We start from the raw sequence: 17,385 nt of genomic DNA, 5'->3' as shown, positions 1-17,385 counted from the left end.
CTAGAAACAGGATCAGAGAGGAAATGGCATGGTACTGTAAAACAACAGAACAGGTTACGTTCAGATTACAGAGCTGAAAAGGTAGTTGGAGACTGAAAGCATAAACAAAAAGGAAATGGAAACATGAAATATACCATTGTGTACCTCTGGTACTTGTTGCCAAGAGTTTAGTTTATATTCTGTTGTTGTTGTTTTAAAGCATCACTGAAGTTGCTGAAGCCGTGAAACCATTTGCAAAGACCTCATCCTCCGAAGTGCTACCTGTTATCTGGTGTCTCACCTCTGAGTTTGTTTCCAAATCTAGCTTCCCTTTTACTTTGTGGAAATTTGTAGTTGCTACAAAAATGCAAGTGAAGCTCCATCAAATGGCTTCAAGGATGTCTTGTTTCCCTGGATTATTTGGTGGATGTTGGTATGCTTTATTCTTGGTTTAACTACCTTACACCTGGGAGAGTATGCTTATCCTTTAAAGGGTAGTCCTTCCACCTGAGTCTAGCCTATTCTTGAAAAGGAATTCAATTTCTGAAAACAATTAATGCTGTAGTATTGTCCTTATTGTTTGACTTTTTGGGAGTTAGTGGTATTCTGGTTGAACTAGCATTTATAAATGCCTCATGACGTGTAAATAAGCTCTTAATTTTAGGCATGGTTATGTCTATTGTTCTATATAAACAATAAAAACACTAGTAGTTGACAGTTATTAGACTTGAATCACATTTCATTGAATTCTTCAGCCTCGTGCATTGTTAGATGAATGTGGAAACGGAGATCACTGAAACCATCCTGGATCTTTGCTCTGAGGTTTGGCTTTTTTAGAACTATCAGGGATCCCAGAATGTTAACTTTCACCTGGTGTGCTGGAAAGGAGACGCATATTTGCCATTCTCAGTGACTCTTTTTTATGGTGGCATATTGTCCTTGTTCACAGTTGGTGTCTGCTTAATTCTTTTGTTCAGATTCAGTTTTCTATGGCTATAAAATGGCACGTTGACAGTAAGTAAGAGTATAGATTTTATTTATTTTATTTTTTTTTAAGAAAATAGAACATTTTGGACTTGAGTTTTTCTTCAGGCAGATGAAGATTTTCAGAATATTTATTTCAAAGGAGAGGAGCTTTCCTCAGAACATCCCTTTCCTGGAGAACTTGATGTGCCAAGAAGGAGCGTAACGTTGGCTGGATGTGCTGGCTGCTGAAATGCTACAAGGGGTTGGCTCTGCTGGGTCTGCCGGTGATGTGAGAGTAATGGGGCTTTGTGAATGGCCTTTCAAAACGTTTCCCTGTGGGAATGCTGTGGGATTAATGGGATTAATTCTAGTTTTCCCTTGCTGCTGGAGGTGTAAGAGGAGATAGTTTCTCATTCTTGAAAAGTGCAGAATACGCTGGTGACTGGACGTCCTCAGACCAGCTAGGATGTTTCCCCGTAAACTATTAGGGCAATGTTAACATCAGGTTAAGAGAGCACTTGAGACACGTCATCTCTTCAGAGAGAGAACTGAGAGACTCTTGACTGCCCAAGAGGAGGTGTGACAGTGCGTGTGTTATTTGGGCCTCTCGTCCGCTTCCTGTATTCCTGTGTGGTGCTTCCTCTCATCCAAAAGCAGGATAGCATTTCCTCAGGAAGCCCTCTTCAGAATTTTCTGCTTCTAAGCTGTACGAGTGACAAAAGAAGTCTCGAAAAAGTGAATGCCCTCACGTATTTTGTTCTATTAGTATCTTTTTTCCATATCAGGCTGGGCTAACTGGGTAATAAAATTATGCTACTCTTCAGTAATAACATGAAGAATAATTATAACAAATGCTGTAGGGGAGTTCTGCTTCGTTGTGGGCATCGGCCATTCATTTATATTCTCCAGGAGAACCTTTTTTATTCAGAGCTCTTGGAAAATGTTCATGGAAACTTTTAGGGAATTAGGACAGCTGGTCTAGCAGACTTCTGGAGTCTGCAATGCAGCCGGCTGGCCGGCATTCCCGGTGCCAACTGGCTCAGTAGCAAGTAGAGATGGCAACTGTGATTTTGGCTTAAGAAACCCTGTATATATAGAAGATGACTTGATGACAGGCAAGACTCAATAAATCTGGTGACATAATTGAACTCTGTTAACCAGTGTTTGGTCAGCTGGGATTAAGCATGAATTTTAATTGAAAATGTAGGAGGATTACTTTGTAGACGGATTTTTTTTCTTCAACACAAGAACCTAGTCTTTTCCTCTCGTTTAGGATCTTCTCTTAGATTATGTCAGGAAATTATTTTAACAGATGATTGAATTAGATTTCACCTACTGCATGTCATTGCTGATCTTTAGTCATTGTCAAATTTCAAATGAAATGGCATCTGGAAGTAAGTTGTACGCAAAGCTGCAAGAGTTTGGCTCTGCATCTGTCAGTGGACTTTGCAAATAGTCAGATTTCCTGATAGGCTTTGAATTTTGCACTTCACTGACTGATTCTTTGCCTTGTAGTACAAAAATAGAGAAGGAGAAAAAAGAGCATGCTAAGCTTCACGGGATGATCCGTACAGAAATAAGTGGAGCTGAAATTGCAGAAGAGATGGAGAAAGAGAGAAGGTTCTTCCAGTTACAGATGTGTGAGGTAAGATTCAACATGAAATCGGTATTACTCTGCTAATCTTTTTTAGGAACATTTTGAAAAACATAGTTGTTTTATGGCAAATGCGATGTTAAAAGGAAGTAGCAAGATATTAGTGGAGTCATATTGCTAAATTACATTTTTTCTGTCCTGATGTGCTAACTTTGCAGGGAATTTTCTAATTTTGCTTGCAAGTAAATTGCAGAATAAACAATGCAAAGCTCAATTAAACGCTAAGAGATGATAATAAATAAGCCTTTACACTTCTACTTCACTCTAAGTTATTTTAAGCCCTAGATCATTCTCTGCATTGTTCCCTGCACCGCCAGCTGTTGCGGTATTATGTGAGGAAAGACACGAGTTTAGTACACTATTGGCTGGTACTGAAAAAAAGTGCTAAGGATGGAATCCAGTTGTCTTTCAAGATGTTTTAAAATGCTGCCACTTTGAAATCTTTGAAATCTCTGAAATTACCTTAAATCTGGAATAGCTGGGGCATATCCTGGGGCATGTCATATTTCCTGATTTTCAGAAAAAAGAAGATTATACTTGGTTAACTCTGAGTTAGTAATAAAAGGGAACTTGGTTTTGTTTTAGTTAGTAAATCAGAAGTGCAATGTGTTGGAAGTTGTATCATAAATAAAAGCTAGCTCTCCATAAATTGTGAAAGTGAACCCAATACCAGATGCTTAGAACTCCACTTTGTACTAGCAGGAGTCAGAGGTGATTCTTCTGCCTAAATGTTGTCCAGTGTGCATACATTTAGGCCAGTCGTCTGTTCATCAGAACCAGCTTGACAAGCCACATCATCGAAAGCTGGCACTTAGATACAGCTTTATTTTATTTGTTTTAAAATATCTGGGGTGAAATAGTTATCCCATGTGGGTAAGCGAAAAACGGATGTGTTAGAGCATGTTCACCCCTTTGCCTGTAGGTCACTATCTGTGCAGGAGTTAATATTTGCCCACATTTAACGGGCAGTTAAGCAAACCTGTAAATACCTGGCAATCTTACTTCTGCTTGCATGGCCATCATCTTTTGTGTTATGGCATTCAGAGGAGGAGCTGCCACTTAATATGGAATTTGTTCATGCGTAATGCAATCTAATTATACTTTTTTTGTAGCTCAGTGCTAAGATTTTTTTAAATATCATGCTAAACTGTAATTTTCTGTTATTACTATGTGTAAGGAACTGGCAGAGAAAATGTTCAAATCAAAAAGCAGATTTAACAAGATGGTTAAAATAATCCCTCTTTTTTTTTTTTTTTGAATAAACTGCTTTCTTGCTTAATGACATCTGTTTGGCAATGGATTTAACAACCAGTGAGATACATATCTCGATGGGCTGCTAGGTTTCAGAACAGGTTCCTAAGTTCACGGCGCAAACTTTTATGCTTCCTTTAGTAGAGGCTTCCACTAGAGTCATGAAGGATAGGGTAACAATTTGAACTAATCATAGTGAAGTATCCCCACAAGGTATCAAAAAGCAGCAGTGGCAACTCTTGCTTTCGTGTGATTAACCCATGAAGCCATAGTTTGGCATATTCTTTTCAGGCCTTCTAAATCTGGAACTGTTAAAGCTTGTTGAAATATAACTGAAAATAAAATGTTAAATAATATTGTGGTAGTAATCATTAATTTCTTTTGTGAATTACTATTTTAACAGTACCTGCTGAAAGTCAATGAAATCAAGATTAAAAAAGGAGTGGACTTACTTCAGAACTTGATCAAATATTTTCATGCTCAGTGCAAGTATGTTTTAGTTTTCTTTATACCTACACAATAATTGGAACAATATTTTGCTTTCAGCTTTTGACATAATTGTAATACTTTTCTGGATTTTAAAACATAAATCTATAAATAAGTAAAGATTAAATTGGTCTCATTAAATCTTTTGACAAATTGCTTTTGTCAAACAGATCAGTAATTGAGTTTCTTACAATATTCCAAAGCATATAATGTGTTTTAGTTAGTACCATAGAATATAATTGCTTGTTCCAAAGGAGTGCCACACAATAATTTGGCATGTTTCGTAAACTACTGCTGAAAAAGAGCTATTGGTTTGGTCAGTTAGTTAGTGGTGTATTAGTTTTGACATTGGTTGTTGTTTTTTTTTTTTTGTTTTTTTTTTTTACCTTTGTACCTGGCAACGATCTAAATTAATTCTGTGCTCAAAGAAAATAAATTGCATAAGCAGTGGGATCAAACTGTATTTAAAAATCTCACTTTTTCTTTCAAATTAATTGGGGGACTCAGTATTAAAACACAAAGAATGATGTTCCTTTTCATGGTAATCTTACAGATCAATAATATAGCAATAAAGCCATAGCTATAAACTTGAAAGAGCTCCTGTCAGCCTGTTAAAATCAGTGAATTTTTATCTTAAAAGATCAGTCTGAATAAATGTAGTTTTTTATATGTATAACTATGTTGCTTTAAAATTGGTTTCACTCCTGCTTTGTTACTCATCTCCTGTCCATTTAATAAAATTTCCACAACATAAATGCTGTGTTGTGTTGTCACTTTCATGTCTTCTTCCCAGAGTGAAAGTATTTCTTTCGCTAACGTGGCAGCAATTTTTTAATCGTATGTGTATACCGGTGGTTTCTTTGAATGTATTTTTAAAATCTTACCTATTTTAAAGAGCTGCAATATTCTCTATTGGAATAGAAAACATTACTGTGCCAATACACTGATACATATTATACAGTATGATGTAGCATATTCAGTTTGCATGTAGGCTGTAAATAATGCTTGGGAAGCAAAGAGGCTTTCCTTTAGAGGGAAGATTTCATCGGGTGTGAAATGATTGGGCTCCAAGAAGTCACAATTATTTTATACCTGCTAGAGCTTTTACTGTTCTACAATGAATCTTGCTTGTTCTGGGCCATCAGAAAAAATGGGATTAGAACCTGTATTTGTTGTGAGAGTGAAGAAAAATTATGTGGCAGTGGGTTGTGTCAGTACTGAATCTACTTAGGGATTTTGCATGTTAGAATAAGCTATGGTGGAAATAAAGATGTGAAGTAGTCAAAGAAGAATAAAAAATAAATTTTTAAGGTTTTGAAGCTTATGGCATGGCATAATTTGTATGTCTTCTCTTGGCAACTTTTTAAATAGAAAATACAAAGTAAGGTTTAATAAGTCTGCTTTTTTTTTTTTTTAAAGTTTCTTTCAGGATGGGTTAAAAGCAGTTGAAAGTCTTAAGCCTTCAATTGAGACACTGTCGACAGATCTTTATACAGTGAGTCAGCAACCTTTCGCTTTCTTTATGCTTAGTTTTTTACAGTAGAACTGTGAACGTTTTTGTTCAAGTTGCTTGACTGGTTTAGTATTATTTTAAAGTTTTGAGGAGATTTTTGAGTAAAATTTTGTTTTAATATCATGTCCAGGAGCTTTAGATCCAGTTCAGAGCCCCCCTGTGTAAAATGTCAGGAAAAGAGCCTCTACCATAAAATGTTTGCAGACTAAGTGAAAAACAACATATGGTTTCAAATTGAACACAAGGAAACAAGAACAGTGTGAGGCAATATTGAATTCTTAACCCAGCAACATCCTAGCCATTATCGAGTTTTCTGAAGATAAAAAGGAAAATAAATTTATCATGGTATCTTTTCTCTTTGTGTTTTCATTCTTGCTGAACATTTCTCAGAAAAATGAACCAATTAAGTAGCAAGTTTGGAAGAACTGTGTTGAAAAAGAAACAATAATGCTATTTTTAACCTGTGTTTTTCTTCATTCAAGATTAAACAGGCACAAGATGAGGAAAGAAGACAATTAACGCAGCTTAGAGATATTTTAAAATCAGCACTCCAGGTTGATCAGAAAGAGGTGAGCATACAAGGTGATTTGATGTTGGAATGCCCATTATAATTTCTTCCAATCTAGTGTTAATTTTTGAAATAGAATTATTTTAACTTTCATCAGCCACATACCTTTTTTTGTTTCTTCATCTTTGCTTTGATGCTGATGGTGAATGTTTCTGAAGGTGTGTTTTTTAAAGAGATTCTCGCTAAAATGTATGAGACAAGAATTTATTTTTGCTACTGCTATCGCAAAACACTTAAGTTGATGCACTGTCTGTGAGCTGACTGCAAGGAGTGTCTGTGTGGCTCAAACTGAGAATGGAAGAACTTTGGCAGTAACAGGGAGACCCAATTAATATAATCTTGTCTCACAGAAATATTCTGTGCAGTATAAAGATTATGTAAAACTGAACTCCAAATCCCAAAACGCTTCTGTCACCATCTGCAAAAAGTACAATGAAGCTTGCTGTTCTGCTGCAAAGATGCCAGTTTTCGAAGGTGCAAAAGATCACAGATGGGTCAGTTCAGCGACCTAACAAATTATTTTTCGAGCTTCAGTTGTTATTGCTGTTAGATTTAAAGCATTATGGAGTAATATTATTTGGCAAGCTCTGATCTGGAGCCAAGCATCTTTTGTATAATCTAATCCTAAACATTAGGGCTACTTTTGTTTCAGATTGCTAGTGCTTCCTCTTCACAGAAATAAAATCCAGCCAGCTTCCTTTGTGTGGCTGCTGGGCTGTGAGTAAGTGATGAATGAACCCCTCCCTTTTCAGATTCTTGTTCTGAGAGGCATTACAAAGAAATAGTTTAGTCTGTAGACCTCGGACTTCCTTGATCTTTCTCAGTCTTGCTTTCATTTTCTCATGAAGTTTATGCTGGCTCATAGCTTTAATAGGTGGCAGGCTTGCTGATAGGCATTAAATGCTCTTCACATCGAGGTGCTGTTTGTTGCCACGTGAAGTTTGTGGTAAAGATCATTGTGTACAAAGTCCTATTCAGTCTACAGACACTTTCTTAGGTTCTGCCTGGTGTTTAGGACTTACTGAGGTGTGTATTTGCTAAATAAAACTTTCAAAATTGAACTTTGTGGAGTGAAAGACTAGTGATTCTAACAGAAATGGTGAGTACTTGGGATTCACCATTGACTGTCTACTCTAATCAAGGAATCTTTGTTGTTAAGGGCATGTTAGCAGGCTTCCTGTTCTGTTCAGGTCTTCGTTCAAGAGAGGTAACAGAAGCAGTTGGTTTTTATGATTGCTGGGAAAGTTGTTCCTCTGTGTTCGCCTGTTTATCAGAGATACTGATATTAACGTATGAGGAAGGCACGGTGAGCACACATCTTTTCACAGACTGAAAAATTTAATGGTATACATGGAGTTTTTACTTGTACTGGTTTTGTTGCATGTAAAAATAGAAGTATTGAAAATGCTTTATTCTATATTCATTATATATCAATTCTGCAAATACAGCTATAGATACTACCTGCAGAGCATGAGAAGTAATATAATTATTAAAGTTGTTTGAAAGCATCAATTAATCAGTGGGATGTCAAACAATCCTGTTATAACTTGCTGTACAATCCACCAGTATTATTCTTGTTGCACTGTAATTTCCTTTACTATAACTGTTTTCTTTTTCCTTCCTGAAATGCATTTACATTTTGTGACCGAAGTCTAGGAGAGTAAGTGTTGCTATGTTTTAATGAAAATAGTTGGCATGCTTTCTTTCCATTCAGATTTCAAGAAACTGGATTTGTCCTCTGAGCTTTTTTCAGCTGGTGTGAGACGAGTGGTTCTTTTTTCCTCCTCTTGTGTTTGTTGTAATACCTCCCCCCACAAAAAAAAAAAGGGGGGGAGGGGGTCGAGGAAAGTTGTCAGATTGACCTTGAGAAAGGAAATTACAGTAGGTCAAATTAGTAATTTCCTATTTTCTCTCCTCTGGGAATTAAATCCAGTTGCTTGATTTGATGTTCTTGCAAGATTTTAAAGATGTGTCTATTTTTAATCATTTAATACATGAAGTCCATTTTAATAGAACATTGCTGAACATTTCTGTTGTTTTTAAAAAAAAAAAAGACATGAATATTCACAGTCAACCTTTTTTGTTGTGTCTGAATACATTGTCTTCTCCTGCACTGAACTTCCTCAAACCTGATTTGTACTGAAACTTCTTTTTTTAAAGGTCTTTGTGTGTCCATCTTGGTAAAAAGTTAGAATTGAAGGTAGCCTCAGAGTAGTGTTTAGATCTCCTTCTGCTTCCTGTACCTCTTTGGTAGAACCTGCAATTTCTTTAGGCCACTGCAAAGTAGGATAAACTTTGTCTTAACAAAGTGTTTGGTAGCTATGCTGTAGGAGAGGCTGCCTGCAGGAGATTCTGGCAGATGCATCTGCTGGAAACTCTGTGGGACTGATAAGGGGCGGGCCTCTGAAAAATCCTCCTGGCGATGATACTGCAAATTCGAGAGAACCTCAGGCTCTTGGAAAGCTGTAAGGACTTTTTGGCAGCTTTATGCACAGAAGGGATCCAGGCAGTCTGAGTGCCTGCTACATGGGAGCTATGAAACAGCTAGCCAAAATTTTCAGTGCATAAGTTAAAGTACCTCGCATGGAAAGCTCTGTTGTGTTCAAATAGTGGGGTTGATAGCCAGGTTTTTAGGCTCTCTCTTGCCGTACAGGATACTGTTGTCACATTTCTTGAATTTTTAGTAGTGTTATTCAGCTTGATTTAGAAGTCTTTATAAGAATTTGAAAGAAATCATTTCCAACCTGTTTCCAGTCAGAGAAGTGATTCACTATAAACATGCTTCAATGAAATGACTCACCTTTTTCTGTACGCCTATCTGCATTTCAAAGCTGATAAAGTGGACAAAGTTCAGCTTCTTAAGCTCGTGTACTTCAGTCTGTTCTGATCTTAGTATGTTTGAGAGAGATTTAAAACGGCAGTACTCTGTGCTAGGTATAGCTAGGTATATCCTGTGTCCTGCGGTGATCCGTTTCCCTGTAGGTAATGTACATTGTTCCTGTTCCACTGGATCTGCCCCTGTTATCTGCAATTTGTCCTCCTGTTACGTGGAATTTGCAAACCAGAAATAAGGGAGCCCACATATGGGAAAGGCGTGCTGAAATTGCCTGGAAGGATGTGAATTGTTAGGGTGATTCGTCATACGGCATCGCATCTTTTAGGAGCTAGACCAAAACTGTGAACTGGCTTGACAAAGGGCTGTGGAAAAGCATCATCTGGAAATCAATCACACAGGACACTGTAGATTTGGGCATGGCCCGAACCAGGGATTTGAAACTGGAAAGTCTCCTGGTCTTGTCCTTAGCTCCTTGTCATGAAATAATATTAAATTTTTTAAAGATACCGTCCATAGCAATGAATGTGTGGAAATGCACGTCATCTGCAGCAGCTTCCTCCCTAGCTGAAATCGGGCAGGAAGCTTGTATTGCTGGCTCGCCAGTTTGGCCAAACATAGCAACTGAGAGTAAACAGCAGCTGAAGGAAGGTAGCTGAGATGCAGCAGAAAATAGGCCACAAAAAGTAGCAGCACCGTCTTAACTAATGGGAATTCTGCTCTGGGCAGGTGTTGGAGGTCATCTGAAACCTCGGCGTAATTGAGGATGTGGAGAACGGAGATTAATTTCCTGTAAGACCTCTAATCTTCTTGGAAATGGAGTTCTGTTACTGAAGCAACACAGTAATGGGAGGCGGAGATTAAGGCAGTGGTAGGACATTACAGGCAGTGTCAGATCAGATTTTCTCCAGAAGTCAGTAAAAGTACGCAAGCAGGGATTGTTCTGCAGCCTGCCTTCAGCTCTGCTCACCGCTGAGGCTGAGCCTGACGTCCTGCAGCTGTGGAGTTGTAAGTGCACCAAACAGGGCTCGTAGGTGGTAGCTCTGTCCCTACCGCATTTCTGACCTGTCACACCATGCCATTACTGTTGATCCTGAGCAACTTTGGCTGCAGCAGGAGCTGGGACAACAAGAATGTGCTGCTGGAGCTCAAAAAGGTGCAGCACTACATCTGAGCTGGCGCTTCTGGGGAAAAGCATGGTCCAAGCTTGTTCTTAGTTTTAGTTGTTTGCTTTTTTCCTCACTTATATCCAGAGATAAGCCTTATATCTAGGCTAATGAAGTGTATGAATCAAATTGTAATCAGAGAGAAATCTTCTAAACTCATACTTTTTGTGTTTATATATATTTTACTTTATCACGTGTACACTCTGCAATCCCAAACTGATGTATCTTGTGACCATATTCGTAGCATATCTGAGACGTACTGACTCATCTTTTTACAAACGAGGATTTTTGTCAAATTACTACATTTATATCATAATAGCACTTAAGTGTTTGTCTGGAGTAGCTCAGATAGTCAGTTAAGTGAGCTGCTTTCTTTGTGGTATTTTTTCTACTATACTTGTATTTTCTGCCACCTATAACTAAGGTGTATTACATCCATATAGAAAAGAAAATAAATTTTATAAACATTGGTCACTGTTAGTGTATGCATTGAAAAGTTCATCCCATTGTGTTGCTGCTGCTAAGACAGCATGACCCATCGGATTCCTTACTGTGAGGTTCTTATTTTTTAAGGAGTTGGACTCTTGCAGCAGTGAGCCCTGCATCTGGGTAGTACTGATAGCAGTGACAGTAGTTTAGTTTAATCCTTGTCACTTTCTGTCACAGCATTCTATTTTGTTCAAGATAATTTGGTTTGATTTAAGTTATTCTTCTTATGGAGATAATTTAATTTTTTTCTACTAAATCCTGAGTGCCTCCTGAACCACGCTTCTAGTAAGTCTCTCTTGCTCTTCAAAACAAATAGCTCAGCTCAGTTTCCACAAGGAAAACCACTTTCAATTTATTTGTGCTTATTATTATTTAACAATGGAAGTGTGCACTAGGAATTACAGGTAATAATAATTTTTAGTGTTTATACACAGCAATGTTTGTACGAGTTGGAAAGCCAGCTGCTCAGTTACTGTTCAGATTAAATATATATATATAAAGGCAGTAGCAAAGCTAAATGTAAGCAAGGGGATTTTGGCAGGTGCTAGTGAACACTAGAACACTACTTCTTAAGTTTTTTGGTGGTTTTTTTTGCCATCTGAAAAATAAATGGATTTTGTTCTCCTCACCGAGGAGGAAGAATGTGCTTCGTTTGTCATGTAGGATTAGAGCAGGAGGAAGGACTCTGAAACTCATTAGTAAAAGAGAGATTTTGGGTGAAACTGTGGAATGCATTACAAATTGCTGTTCTTTATGTTTCAGGATTCTCAGATTCGTCAGAGTACAGCTTACAGTTTACATCAGCCTCAGGGAAACAAGGAACATGGCACTGAACGAAATGGTAGCCTGTACAAGAAAAGTGATGGGTAAGTACTGCTGGACTCCACTGGGGGGGGGAAAAAAAAAAAAAAGGTCTTAGGAGCAAAATGATGTAATAATATTATAAAAACTGAGTCGCTTTTTTTTTTTTCCCTTTAAACCAGAATCAGAAAAGTGTGGCAGAAAAGGAAGTGCTCAGTTAAAAATGGTTTTCTTACAATTTCCCATGGTACAGTAAGTATTTGTTTACAGTATTTTATGTACATGGTTGCTAATACAAAAAAGAAAAACTATGCTGGTCTATATTTATAATTTGGAATTAGCTACATTCCTGATGCAGTGCCTTCAATGTGATGGGTACATATTTTTAAGGCAATCTTTCAGAAGTATATCAAGACATACACAGTATCTAAAAATACAACTGTTTTAATGCTAATGATGCTAATGGGAAAAAAAATGCTTTTTTAAGGGCTCATTTTGTTCATATAAGCTGTTCATATTTTACCAGACTATCTAAAAATACGAATTCTAACTCCAGTATTATGGAAAGATACAGTTGGGCGTTAAGCCATCTTTTACATACGGTTGAAACAGTTTTATATTTAGAAGACAATCTGAAAGAATACTGAATCTCATTTCTCCCCCAGACTTGTTTCTCTATGATAATGTGTAAGAAGGTAACTTTCCTGGAGAGCAGATGTTGGAGAAAATTAACTTTGAAGGCAAATTCTACCAGAAAGATGAGAGGGCATTAGAAGCCCCTCTTTCTTTGATACCAGTATTTGCAACATGTTAACAAACTTGTAATACTTTCTACTTTAATTTTTAAAATTTTATACTTTCATAATTTATACTTGCATAGTTTTTGTTCTTGGCTTTGAACTCAGCTCTTCTCCCTTTCCATTAACCTTCGTCTTTTTATGTTGCACTCTCAAAACTTTAAGTTTCTTAAGGCAAAAATCAACTCAGTGACCGTATTTCCCATTCTTTGTCCAATAAGCAGTCCCGTTTCTTGCTCTGCTTATGAACCCTTCTGTTCTTCATCCTGTTATGCGTGTTGCTATAACTACAAGTTGACCCTGGCAGCAAAAATGAATCAATCTCTCATTTGTGCATCTAGCCACAAGCTGTTGCTTTCTGAATTGACAACCAGGAACTAAAGAGGAATGCAAAAACAGGCCTGCAAAGTAGAGTCATTATAACTTTGGGACTGTCCACCAGTTTATCCCCGTTTGAGTGTGTATGAGTGCATCTTTGTCAGAGAAGAGTCTATTGGTATTTCTATACCCAAGTCTCCATGTGCTGCAAATGGACTTGGCACTGGACTTGCTGTAGTGGGACCAGGAGGACTGGAGCGAGGGCAGCTCAGAGCTGCCAGAGGTTACAACATCCACTTGTGGAGCAGAATTTTAATCTAAGTGCACTTACTGAGTTCTGTCAAGATACTGTTCTGTTCTTTTATGAGTTGTCTACCAGATGGTCAGACACTTTTAGAAGCAGATTGGTGGAACTGTAGCTGGAAATCAGTTGCTTAAGGTAGATGCTTAAATGCAGGTTTAGCTGTGTAGGTTTCACAAGTTTGGTCTTGATCTTTTTGTAATAAAAATTAAGGGAATACCATCTCATTTTAAAATTTACTTCAATTTTTACTCATTTGCTTAGTTACTCCTTATATATTGATGGCAGTTTTGTGCAAAAATCAATGCTTATTTCATAGACATTGAAAAGGGTAGAGACAATTTCTATTTCTTACGGATTTTTTGAGTATCCTCTGAGATTTTTGAAGCAATAGCATTGATTTCCAGGCATTGTCAGGGCTGATATTTCTTGATCTCTAAAATATGACGTGTCATTATCTTTTCCCAGCTGTTCATCAAAATGAACCATCTCTCAGAAATTCAGTTGTCAGTTTTGTTTGCTTTATTAAATACAAATTGTAAGTGCCTTTCCTTTAAAGGCTACCTTTTCTTCACGGACGTCTGTTCTTTGGTCTTGTAGCCTCTCAGATTTTTATGAAGGACTGGGATTCTTTGGCTAATTTCTAGAACAGCCGTCTTCAGGCAGTTCCAGATGCTGTATTCTGACTTAAATTTCCCTGCCAAGTGCTCTTCTGATACAGACAGGGAGAATATGATTTGTTCTCACCTCACTTTAATGCTGAACATGTCTATATCAGCATCTGTGCAGAAGCTAGATTTTGAGACATCTAAAAGCTTCAAAGCAATTAGCATTCATGGAACAATGCACAAGATAAAAATTGACTGAAAAATAGGCAGAGCTCCTTTGTAATTATTAGCAATTGGAAAATTTCTGACATCTACCTGACTGCAATTTAACATATGTGGTTGAAAAAAAACACAAGATAGAAGCCAATTGAACAATATGAATAGGAATTCATATGTGGTTTCTGAATCAAGGAAAAACTTACATTTGAAGAACCTCAGATTTCTCAAAGTTGATTTGATTTTCAAGAGCTTAAAAGATATTTGCTGGTTGTCTGCAAAAAAAAAAGAAATATGAGAATGTTATTATCAAGGAATCTTTTTTGGTTGTTCTTTACTTCTGGAAACTTTAATCTACCGTTATGATTAATGGGACAATCTGAGCACAGAGGAGTCGGATTTAATCTATTGATTCTTAGTAAATCACTGTGGTATCTGGAAAAAATGCGTGATGCAAACAGCCAGCCAGCCTGTTGAGTAAGTGGACACATTTGCCCATGCCTTTTGTAAAAATCAGCCCTGTATCACGGAACTCCTCAGGATGGTGTCAGAAGCCAAACTTTGTGATTCCTGCATGTGTTGCTTGTTGGATGTAACACAGGATGCATTGTAAGTCATTTTGGTGGATGGAAGGTGACAGTTTTTCCAGGAAGGAACATGAATTCATGCTGAGGTCTGTGTGCATGAGGGGTGGCAGCACATCTTTTCTAGGAATTGGTGTGTTAATGTGGATGTCCAAAAATTTGGTAGTAGTGTAAGCTTTATTTATTCAGTCAGAGACACAAGCAGGAGAACAAAGCACGGAGATTTCAAACAGAGAATTTAATAGCAGTTACACATTTGCTACCATTCTCTACTTCTAGCGTCTGCCAAAAGTCTGGAACAACCTACAGTGTTGTATGTCTAAGAGATTTATTTATACAGCCTTGCCTCTTTTTGTCCCAGGGCTCTGACTTCTCCCCTGAGGAGCATCTGCCATGGGATGGAAACGTGTTGTTCACCAAGTAGTGGGCATGGGGATACTGTTATTTGGCTGAAGGATAGAAGGATGGATGTGGTGATAACAGCCAAATGCTAGGATGTTGGTTTTATTTTTTTCTGTATTTGTTTATTTGTTTGTGGATTTTTAAAATTTTTTTTAATACAGTTGTTAATGCTGATCCTCTTAGAGGGTTAAGGAGGTTCCCAGTTAAAAAGCTTTGAAATATGGCTGCATTCCAAAATTGTCACATTGGCCCAGGATGTGTTTTAAGTTGTTGCAGTCATTTCCATTGGTTCTGAAATCATGATACAGAATTGTTGTACTGCACTCTGCTATTCAGAGAGAAGTCTCTGTGTATTGGTCCTCTCTGAAACAATTTGATGGGTCCACTTACAGCTTCATATTTCAGGAGATACAGAAAATGAGTTAAGTCATGTATGAACTTCAGCTCCAAAGTCCTGGGGACTTTTCTGTAGTTTCCAGCAAGTGGATTCTTTCTTATCCAGAATTTACTTACATTTTTACATTCTCATACAATCTGTGAGAAAGATACATACTAGCTGCCCAGTGGCTTCTTTAACACATTTTGATTTTTTTTGCTTTATCTTGTATTTTCATTATAGGCAGCTTCTGGACACTTCTTGGACAACAAACACATTAAAAATTTAAACACTGGAAACTATATTGCTATGACTATTAAGTATATTTAAACATAACCAAGAAAATAGGCCCAAGTTGGCATTTTCAAGATGTTTTCTCGCATACTTCTAGTTTCAGAGAGCTCTTGCTGTTTGTAGGCTAAAATAATGAAAACTGTGCCCTTTTACTGCTAAATGGAATGTCTGGAATTCAAAAAACTACTTACTAGGCAGAGAATACAATGTGGTTGTCAATTAATTGTCATCTTACTGCTTCCAAAACCTCTCATGGGTACAATTTGGTTGACACAGTCCAGCAAATGGCCTGCAGGTTTGTTGTTTCAAAGCATGAATGACTTTGTCTGCTGGTTATGTTGGGCAAAGCATGAGCACATTGTTTTTCAAGGACGCTGTGACATTAAAAAAAATACGTATGTGATTGTTTTCCTTATGTTCCTCCATGGTTTTGATCTTTTCCTGGTCTTCCAATATAATGATGTTGTTATCCTTTTTTTGCCAGCTACATCATTTTATCAGATTGTTTTTAGGAAATCTGTATGCATTCAGACTTGTTCTCCCTTCTTTTTGAATGAAATGTTTTCATCCGTAAATTTAGAAGAGATTAAGAAGATCTACATTTCTTATGATTCATTGCAAGTTACGTAACATTATGCGACAGTTCAGCTTCATTTGACAATTCTTGTTCTTAAATAATTTAATCTTGTTTTAGCAGCTTGATAGATTAAAAAGGTTAGAACACAACATTAAGCATGGTAATGTGTTTATGTATATTTTGATCTTTACAACAGTAATTTCTTAATTCCTAATCCCTCAAGTCAAGGTTGCAAACATAACGTCTGTCTAGGTCCTACCCCAGATCTGTAGACAGGCAACTTAAGAGAAAGAAGAGATTAGTTGCAGAATTGCTGTTTGAAAAGTCTTCATAGCCTTTATGAGATAATTTCGAAATGAAATTTGCTTATTCATTTTGCTGTTAATAAAACATTGCCACTTTTTATTCAGTAAGGAACTGAAGTAGGTGGGATGAACTTGACTAGAAATCATATATCCCTATAGAATATAACATTCTGTTTAACTACATTTTTTGATAATGAACTGCCTCAGCTTAGTTTTGCATATGTTTGTTGCAAGACTACTCTGTGCAAATTTCTTATTTTCCTTCAGTTTGGAAGGCTGGTTGGGATTAAATGTCTGCTGAGAGTCTTTCCCTTTCTTCACTGATTATTGAGAACCTAGATGACTAACTTTTTAAAACTATATGTTAGAGGGTTAAATTAAAGTAAGATGTATGTCTTTTTGTTATACCTGATTGTTTGAGATAAATATTACTGGTAAGGTGATCAAAGTAATGACAGTTAAAGTGATATCACCTCTCCCCCCTTTCAAAATTCTAGTGTTTATCCAGTTATCAGTAAACAAAATAGCCAAATATAAGAAAACAGTTTACAAACCAGAAGAAAGCATAAATCAAAACCTGGATACCTTAAAAGTTGAAGTAGCAGCCATTTGTCAAGTCTTTTTGGCCAGTCAGATTTTATCCCATGTTTTTGGACTGCAGGGCTCAGTCAGTATGAGTGTACTAAAGCTTGTATCTTGTTTTATCTTCAAACAGGCTAACCGACCTCCCGCAAAGCTCAATCTGTTAACCTGCCAAGTGAAAACAAATCCAGAGGAGAAAAAATGTTTTGACCTCATATCACGTAGGTTTGTTGTTTACTTCTTTTTACTTGCAGTTAATATCAAAGCGGTTTGCATTATTTCTGAAGGCGTGTCAATAATCAACTTAAATATTTTACCA

The 17,385-nt window shown here is 37.1% G+C and overlaps 1 protein-coding gene across 9 annotated transcripts in view; it reads left to right on the top strand.

Annotated features, from left to right (window-relative positions):
• Nucleotides 1–17,385, top strand: part of ASAP2 (ArfGAP with SH3 domain, ankyrin repeat and PH domain 2) — an 88,592-nt gene that overhangs the window by 45,184 nt on the left and 26,023 nt on the right. For 5 of the 9 annotated variants that reach the window (XM_040551679.1, XM_040551681.1, XM_040551680.1 and 2 more), the window contains exons 6-13: nt 2,461–2,590; nt 4,254–4,339; nt 5,756–5,831; nt 6,332–6,418; nt 8,069–8,077; nt 11,668–11,771; nt 11,889–11,958; nt 17,200–17,287. In XM_040551679.1, coding sequence (XP_040407613.1) covers nt 2,461–2,590; nt 4,254–4,339; nt 5,756–5,831; nt 6,332–6,418; nt 8,069–8,077; nt 11,668–11,771; nt 11,889–11,958; nt 17,200–17,287 — 650 coding nt within the window. The remainder of the gene's footprint in view (nt 1–2,460; nt 2,591–4,253; nt 4,340–5,755; nt 5,832–6,331; nt 6,419–8,068; nt 8,078–11,667; nt 11,772–11,888; nt 11,959–17,199; nt 17,288–17,385) is intronic. The other 4 variants (XM_040551683.1, XM_040551682.1, XM_040551678.1 and 1 more) reach the window with 1 other exon arrangement.

This window comes from Cygnus olor, chromosome 3 (assembly GCF_009769625.2).
Source record: "Cygnus olor isolate bCygOlo1 chromosome 3, bCygOlo1.pri.v2, whole genome shotgun sequence".
NCBI lineage: Eukaryota > Metazoa > Chordata > Aves > Anseriformes > Anatidae > Cygnus > Cygnus olor.
The sequence above is the reverse complement of the archived record's forward strand: the minus strand, read 5'-3'. Positions and strand labels throughout refer to the sequence as shown.